Consider the following 9603-nt stretch of genomic DNA (forward strand, 5'->3'; position numbering starts at 1 on the left):
AGGTGGCCTAAACCAATGGCTGTGACCCAAGGGCTGCTGGTCTCCCTGTTTTCTCTGATATATGTGTGGCCCTAGGAATGGCTCAACACGATTACCATAGTGCTAACAAAACCATATTGTTGGACTGTCAATCTGGATATGGAAGTTCTACCTTTTGTGGGCTATATCTAACAGCAGCAGCAGTGACACCCTTAACACCACAGGAGGCTATGGATGGCTGTGTCCTCAGGAATAACACATACCAGCAGTCTCAGGTAAGTGAGGGGCTGTTTGGCCCTTTTAACTCAATAGGAGTCCCTCACCTTTCAATGGTGCAATCTTCAGGATTCAACAGAAAAAACACTGTTGATTCTGAACCCATGTTGAAGTATCCCAAATAAGTCATGTGAAAATGACCAAGAGATGATCCTTAATGAAATATGGCCGCTGTATAATCCCTAGTCCACTGGGGCGCCGTAGGTTCTTTCTTTGTCTAATAGGATAAATGTGCCCTGTGGGGGACATCGCGGCTTGGCATTAACAAACATGCTCCAGATTAACACCTCACACAATGCCCTGCACGGCCAGCCCACGCACACACAATGCTCTTCATCCTGCTATAAAACGGGAGACGCAAGCTTCCACCCTTCTTCCTCCCCCACTGGTTTCTCCTCTCTCTCCCTCCTCTCTCACCCTCCTCCTGCTCGTGAACACGTCCAGCTCTCAGAGCGAGTGAGAAGGCGGCAGTGTGAGGACCTGTACGTTGGGCTGCTGCTGCTGCTGGACTCTTTGGGAGGGATCAACTCTGGCTTACAGACTGAACTCATTTTAGAACACATACACACAGGTGAGTGCTTTTCTTCTTCTTTATTCCAATTAGTCACTTAATAATTACTATCTAGGGGAAAAAAAATATTGTGGAAATGATTTGAATTGTTTTATTGCATTAATTATCAAAAGGTTTAAATATTCCTTAGTTCTAATCGCCACCCAAATGGGCGCCAACAGTCTTAGAGATAATTGAGACATTTAAATAGAATACCAGAGATCACTTTTTTGTAAATAAGTGCTTATTTTTTGCTTACGTTAACCAATAAATAGCATGGTTAAATAGCACCATAGCACCTGCAGTCTTCATTAGAGTCCTACTGAGGGTAAACAGTATCCACAGCCCCTGCTCCTCCGCCCTCCAGCGCCATGACCAGGAAGGTGTTCACCAACACACGGGAGCGCTGGCGCCAGCACAACGTCAACGCCGCCTTCTGCGAGCTCCGCAAGCTTATTCCCACCCACCCGCCAGAGAAGAAGCTCAGCAAGAACGAGATCCTGCGGCTGGCCATGCGCTACATCAACTTCCTGGTGCAGATCCTGGAGAGCCAGAGCGGAAAGCCTGCCTCGGGCTCCCCCAGCGCGCTGCTCTCCTTCCTGCGGGGCAACGTGGAGCGCCTGCAGGCCAACCCCTGGGGCTTGGCCAGCGACACGGACGCCTCCTCGCCCGGGTCCGACAGCTCTGAGGCCTGGTAGTCTGCAGCGGTCCACGGACGCAATGGGAGGGCTGCTGGGGGCAACAGGGAGACGGCCTCCATCTTGTCCCTTCCTCGGACTTCATTTTGTGTCCCTGCATCTCTCTGACAACTCCTGAGTGGCATGGTCCTGACCAGCTGACAGCAGCGGTTGCCATGTTGTGGTATGTTAGTGGATTATTGGTGCAATCTGGCTGAAATTGTGGATCAAGCCGGCTATAAGACCCATGTTGAGATATTATGTCCATGAGGCTGCATTATGTTAAAACAAAAAAAAACTGTTCTGCATGGATGTTTAAATCTTGGATGTACAGCATTCCCTTCATGCCTCCATCTTAACGGTCCTCGCTGGCCAATCAGGAACTCATTAAGTTATGCAGTAAGAGGCTGTTTGCGCCGCCAAGGAAAATGGAGGGGATTATGGGATTTCACATTTCAAGCAATAGTTTCACCAGGGCATTTCAATAGATAACAGCTCACCCAATTTGCCAAGGACTGCAATCATTTCAAACGCCTGGGGCACTTTGTAGCGACATGCTAATATTCTGTGGAGAAAACCAGAGCCATCTTGTAGATTTCGATTTATTTACTAAGGTTATTTATTATCACTGACACAACCCCTTTTTCAGCACAGTTAGGGAACCCTTCTGTTAATTGCTTGGTATCCACCTTGTATGGAACAGGCTTTGGGCAGATGAATTATGGCAAAACTGACAATCCCTTTTAAATTATTTGTGTACTCTGTGAAGTGGACTCCCATTTCTTAATGTTAACTCATTTGCTCCTTTGGTTCATTACGCACGTCATCCAGCCAAAGATTATGGATTGTCTGTTGTCAACATTGTTTTAATTCAATACCTTCCAATACCTCCTTTTTAAAGTGTTTCTTTGCTTGTGATTGTACAGTATTATTTATTGATTATTTATTTAATAAACTATTTGTTAATAACACATTTTCAGGACGTTTTTCTTCCTGTTGCTGTTGCATCTTGCCGGCAACACAATTCAGTTTAACTAAGCATGTACAAACAGAAATACTACCACCCATTATGTTTTTTCTTCTGCAGTGAAAATAGAAAATGAATGAGACAACATGATCTTTGGTGAAGGGTACCGTACGTCAATTCAATATCCATATTCAACCTCTTCAAGAGCCACTGTTCCCCAACATCATCCACAACCAAACTAAAGATGACCCTTTAAACTAACGTTACACTATTGGCATATATACATGTCCCTGATACATGTCCCTGAAAATTGACTTATTTCTGTTTTTGACTTTATTGATCAGCAACAATCAAAATATATGTAATATTTAACAAATTTTGCAAATATTCCTTCATGCCGTTAAGCAAAATGAAAAACTTGACAAGTACCCCCTGAAACCTGGTTATGGACCCCACCCCGGGCACACGTACCCCCTGAAACCTGGTCATGGACCCCACCCCGGGCACATGTACCCCCTGAAACCTGGTCATGGACCCCACCCCTCTCTGCTCTCCAGGGTCATATGATGCCGTATGGACGAAAGGCTGATCCTGGTGCTCTGGTCAGAGAGTAGAGACTGACCAGCCCAGAGAGGCCATGTGTGAGGCCACAAAAGAAGGGCTTAACTTGTGGCCCAAAGGTCACTCTGGAGTGGAGTCAAACCCTGACCACCGGGGCCAAAGTAACATGGCACCCATTTAAACAACACAGAGGAGTGGTCAAAAACGATCTGAACCACTCATTCAGAAGGATCTGACCTCTTTAAAATAGAGAAATGGTACAAAAGGTTTACTGAGGCAAGCGAACATTTGAGTTGGATAAAGGACTTTATTTTTTTAGATGTACTCACTCAAGGTTTTTAAGATAAACAAAGACATAATTTATTCGGACATAATAATGCACGAAATTCAGACGGCGAGCATAGGGCCATTTGGAGGCTTTAAACCTGGTCTAACGGGACACTGTAGCATCTGATTGTGTTCTGTTCACTGCTAAAGGCCTTAGACTAACAAGACAAGCTGGAGAGTAAACAGCCTTTGGTGTCAGGGCTTAGTTTCCTTACGGCTATTAAACTGGCAAACGGAGTGTAAACAAAACCAGGAGCAGCTGTATGCTCTGCAGGCCTGGCATCACACAGGTCACACACACACCACACACAGACACACACACACACCGCACACAGACACACACACCTCTCTCACACACACACACACACACACACACACCGCACACAGACACACACACACACACCTCTCTCACACACACACTGCACACAGACACACACACAGAGCACACAAAAACACACACCTCTCTCACACACACACACACACGTGTGTCACGTTTTTATGTAAAAAATCTATATATTTGTATATATATAGACTATATACATATATATATATACATATATATACTGTATATATATATATATATATACCATAAATCCATATATATATATATATATATATATATATATGGATTTATGGTTTGCAAACAGTTGTCACCGTTCACCTTTTCACAATTTGCCATATTTACCTCAAATAGGGCAAAGTTATCTGAAAGGAAAGGTGGGGGTCTCATCCAATCCATCAGTGAGTATCAGCCAATGAGAGGCCGAGTAGGGGCCATGTGTCTGCTCTGTCTGCTGTGCTGTTGATAGGCCGTCTGGTGCAGACTGCTGGCTCCACCGCCAGCCAGCGTGGAGAACACACTCACTGTAAGCAACCTGTTTTGTTATTAAGTTATTAAGCGGGTGATGAGTTTAGCTCAACTAGTGTTCTTAAGATTTATATTTTATTTTTTTCTTTCTTTCTTATTCTCTAAAACATTTTTTTTTCACCTAGAGACTCCATTCCAATTATAAAATGTTCAGATTAGCTTGGAAACGCACACTTCTATTGAGATTTAAAAATATTTAAAACTTTTTAAGATATTCTACTTTTACTACTTTTAAAGTATTCTCTGACACTTCAACTACTTCAGACTTCCTAACTTGGGGATTTTTTAAACCGTTAACCTTTGTTCAAACATTTAACAAATCAACAGACTTTTTTCAGAATCAGAGTTTAACAGTTTTATTTCATACCCGCATGGGCGCAACGTTGGGATCAGAATTGGGGGGGTTACGATTTTTGCCAACCAAATATTGCATCGCATGCTGAGACACAAATGAAGGCTACTCAGATATTATGTGTCTGCTAGGCTGCTTGTCAAGTACATAGGCTATGCAGGAAAATGTGGAAAGGTGAGACACAAATGAAGGCTACTCAGATATTATGTGTCTGCTAGGCTGCTTGTCAAGTACATAGGCTATGCAGGAAAATGTGGAAAGGCTTTGCCAGTAGACTAGACACAATTATCAAAACTCAAAATTCACAGTTGTTAATAACATTAAACAATCACACTGAAACGTGATTGCCTGAATCTTCTCGTCAAACAAGAGACCACTCTCTGTATCCAGCCCGTCCTAGCCCACCTACGACAACAGAGAACATTTCTTCAACTCTCCTGAAGACGCTGAGACATTCTACCAAGAACGCATCCTTTCCCCGGAGAAATCAATTTCTACCACGGAGGAAGGCTGAATCACCTAAAGAGCCACATTGCAAACCTCAGACAGGGCTGCCAACTTTTGGGTTTTTTGCCGGAGTGAGATTCTGTAGAATCTTGTAATGCATACCTTTATAGCAGGGGGGGTGTGGACGGACGCGTGTTTTTAGTTTTTTTTTTGCCGTGAGAAATTGGATGTGTGGCGTGTGCGTGTGTGTAAACAGGCAAAAACGTGTGTCACACGGTGAAACCGTGAGAGTTGGCAGCTCTGCCTCAGATGACTACTATCTTGGCTGGCTGGCTAATCTGTGTTTATTAACAAGCTTTGATTGAGGTTCATGCATTTTCGTTTCAGTTGGAAAAATCTATAGGCTTGCCCTTTATTTAAGCTTGTAATTTAGCCTTTACAATTTAACCACGTTTTTGAGTGACTGTCGCCAACCTCGAGGAGGGGTTTCTTTTTTCTCGTTTTCTGCAGTTAGTGGCTAGGCGAGTTCCTTCCTTTTATTTTCATTCTTTCTAATGTCATTTACTGGACTTTTGGACGTTTTGTGTCCACAAATTAGGTTTTGAGGTTCCTGTTCAGAGTGCATAGTCTGAACATAGTCTGCCTAGGGTAAAACATTAGTACAATATTAGGAGCAGACAACACCACATGAAAAATCGGTTGCATGTACATGTACTATGGCTGCTCGCTGCCCTCTGCTGACGAGCATCAGACGTTTGTACTACGTTTCCAGTTGGAATGTTGGGCTTTTTGGTGGGGTGGGTGGGTGGGTGGGTGACTGGGTTGGTAAGATGTCCTATATCTTATGTAGATGTTTTTTTATTTTTGTTTTTTTATTTTTTGGTGTTTTTTCCCCTTGTTTTAGCAAACATATATGCTCCCAACTGGGACAGCCCAAACTTTATGTCCACAATGTTTTCTCATATTCCAAATTTGGATACCCGTAATTTAATTTTGGGAGGAGACTTCAACTGTGTTACAAACCCTGCATTGGATCGCTCTCAGTCTAAATCAGTCAAACCTACTGCAATGTCTAAGACATTATCAGCTTATATGGATCAAATTGGCTGTGTTGATCCCTGGCATTTCTTTCACCCTACTGCTAAAGACTACTCCACTGTCCATCAGGTCTATTCTCGCATTGATTACTTTTTTATTGACAAGGCTCTACTTTCTTTTGTCAATTCTGCACAATACACTGCCATTGTCATTTCTGACCATGCACCTCACATTTTAGACCTCTGTCTCCCCTCTAGTTCGCACAGACATCAAGGAGGATGGAGACTTAACTCAGGCTTACTAGCCAACACAGATTTTTGTGATTTTGTGTCCTCAAATATAGATTTTTTCTTAGAAACAAACAGGTCTGATCAGGTATCCCCACCACTCTTACGGGAAACGCTAAAATAGTTTATTCGTGGGGGCATCATATCTTTCAGTGCACATTTAACTAAAAACAGGAGATTAAAAGAGCAGGAACTATTGGACGCAATACTGGATATAGACAGACACCAGGCCTCAACAATTTACCCAGATTTAACAACCAAACGTCTGCAGCTACAAACTGAATTTGATTTGCTCTCAACAGGGAAGGCAGAATACCTACTAAGACGTACAAGAGCGACTTACTATGAGCATGGGGATAAGGCTGGCCGCCTTCTAGCTTCACAACTTAAGCATCAATGTGCTTCCTGCTTTATACCACAAATCTCTGACTCATCTCATACCCTGACTACCGACCCATCAAAAATAAACAATAAAAAGCTTTCTTTTACGCTCTACAAATCACAACCCCCTCTTGACACATCTGTTATGGATACTTTTCTTAATAGTCTAGACTTTCCATCTTTAAGCGAAGAACTAACAAAACATTTAGATGAACCCCTAAGTTTGGGAGAAATTATTTCCTGTATTTCTCAAATGCAGAGTAACAAAAGCCCTGGCCCAGATGGTTATCCAGTGGAATTTTATAAGAAGTTCTCTACACAACTTGCTCCTATATTATTGGAAGTCTATAATGATTCTCTAAAAAAGGGTGTTTTGCCTCCAACACTTTTGGTGTTTTGCCTCCAACACACAAAATGTTGATTTCTCTTATATTAAAGAAGGATAAGGACCATAATCTATGTGGTAGCTACAGACCTATAAGCCTACTGAATAATGATGTAAAGCTATTAGCAAAAGTGTTGTCGCGCAGGCTTGAGACTTGTCTTCCAAGCATAATTTCAGAAGACCAAACAGGTTTTATCCTTGGCTGTCAACTGTCATCTAGTGTGCATAGACTTTTAAGTGTGGTTCTATGTCCCTCTGCTTCTCCAACCCCAGAGATGGTGATTTCTTTGGACGCGGAGAAGGTGTTCGACCGTGTGGAGTGGCAGTATCTGTTTACTGTACTACACAAATTTGGCTCCAAATTCATCTCTTGGATTCGCCTGTTATACTCTGCTCCTGTAGCTAGTGTTAAAACTAATTCTGAAAATTCTTCTCTCTTCCCTCTCACACGTGGCACATGTCAGGGATGCTCCTTGTCACCTTCATTATTTGCACTGGCCATCAAACCCCTGTCCAGCATTCTCAGGTATAGTCAGAAGAGGCATGGAGCACAGAGTGTCATTGTATGCTGATGACCTATTGCTATATGTGCAAGACCCTGTGAACTGCGTTGATGAAATAGTGAATCTGCTGGGGACGTTTGGTACTTTTTCAGGGTACAAACTGAATGTTGCTGTTTCCCAGTTAATCAATCTGCCAAATCCATCGCTCCAGGGGCTTTGCTTTTTCATTTTTCCCCCAACGGTTTTAAGTATTTAGGTGTCAATATCTCCCACTCTCTCAATTCTCTGCATAATTTCATAAAACTGACTGAAAATATAAAATCAGACCTTCAAAGATGGCACACATTACCCCTTTCACTTGTTGGCCAAATTAAAACCATCAAAATGAATGTGCTACCTCGAATTCTATTTCTGTTTCAGACCCTCCCTCTTTTTCTTCCCAAATCATTTTTTAAACCATTGGACACTGTTATACTGTCTTTCATCTGGGCTGGCAAGATTCCAAGAATTCAGAAAATAATTTTAGAAAGACCCAAATTGGCAGGGGGTTTTGCCTTACCCAATATGTTGTTGTATTACTGGGCCGCTAACATTCAAATGCTGAAAAAATGGTGCCATCGTCCAAATATTATCTGGTGTGACATGGAAGCTAAGTGTCACTTCCACTTCACTCCCTTCATTACTCTTTGCACACCTTCCTCTGCAGCCCTCCCAATACACTAATAATCCTGTTGTTCTCTCCTCACTGAAAATTTGGAAACAGTTCAGATATCATTACGGGTTAAAATCCCCCTCTGTCCTTACTCCCATATGCAACAATCACCTGTTTTTACCCTCAAGCATAGACAAATCCTTTGCACACTGGAAGAAGATGGGCCTTGTCTCCTTTAGTGACCTTTATGTAGGTGGGTCCTTTGGAAACTTCACTGACCTTGCCACAAAATTTGGTATTTCTAAATTAGGTCTATTTAGATATTTCCGGTTGCGCAATTTCACCAAAACACAATTCACTTCATTCCCTTACTCTGCCTGAAAAAACTGTGTTAGAAGTCATGTCCTCCAGAAATCATGTCCTCACCAGTATCACAAAATAGTATCTCTTCAATCCATGGTCTTCTTTCATCTCAACTTTGTCCTCTTTTAGGGCTGAAGGATATTTGGGAAAAGGAACTAGGTCTTACACCAAATGAAATCTGGTGGAGTGATGTTTTACTCAGAATTAATAATACTTGTATTTGTGCACGTATGAGCCTCATCCAATTCAAAGTTGTCTTCAGAATTCACTACACAAGGGCCAGACTGAAAAAACTGTTCCCTGACACAGATGAATTCTGCATTAGGTGCTCTCAATCTCCAGCAGACCACACACACACGTTTTTCTCCTGCCCTAAACGACACTCTTTTTGGACATCATTTTTTGATACCCCCTCTGCAGTCTTTAATATTTGTATGTCTCCATGCCCTTTGATTGCTATATTTGGTGTGTCTGCTGTTGTGGGAAGATTTACTTTATCAGGCTGATGTTATTGCATTTGCTGCTCTGATAGCCAAGCATCAAATACTGCTACATTGGAAGAACCCGAAGCCACCTAGCGCACATTCCTGGTTAGAAGAGGTAATGTCATTTTTACACCTTGAAAAAATCAAACACACTGTCAGAGGATCTCTGAAAAAATTTCACAAAACCTGGGATCCTTTCCTTTCTTATGCAAACCATCAGCCCTCAGCCAATAGCTAACCCCCCCTCCTTCCCTTTTTATTTGTTTGTTTGATTTTTGTTACCATTTTATTGTATTATTTATTTTATCTACTTATTCTTAATCCTTCTTTCACTGTTTTATTTTACCTATAGTTTTATTTCCCTTTGCCTGTCAGTGCTATCCTATGCATTGCGATTAATAGGACACAAGGGTGGGTGGGAGGGGGTGGAACATGAGAGGGTGGATGGGTAGAAGATACTTGTTCACTATCTGTGTAAAGGGGTGGAGGGAGGGTGAGAGGGAGG

At 42.3% G+C, this 9603-nt stretch overlaps 1 protein-coding gene across 1 annotated transcript; it reads left to right on the forward strand.

Annotated features, from left to right (window-relative positions):
• Positions 1–1176: 1176 nt before the first annotated feature.
• Positions 1177–1503, forward strand: tal2 (T-cell acute lymphocytic leukemia 2; the record flags this gene model as incomplete). Its single annotated transcript, XM_084467656.1, has 1 exon — positions 1177–1503. The coding sequence occupies one exon, from the start codon at positions 1177–1179 to the stop codon at positions 1501–1503; it is 327 nt and encodes a 108-aa protein (XP_084323782.1).
• Between the last annotated feature and the right edge of the window lie 8100 nt (positions 1504–9603).

Source organism: Micromesistius poutassou (assembly GCF_964030765.1).
Source record: "Micromesistius poutassou genome assembly, chromosome: 5".
In the NCBI taxonomy this organism is placed as follows: Eukaryota; Metazoa; Chordata; class Actinopteri; order Gadiformes; family Gadidae; genus Micromesistius; species Micromesistius poutassou.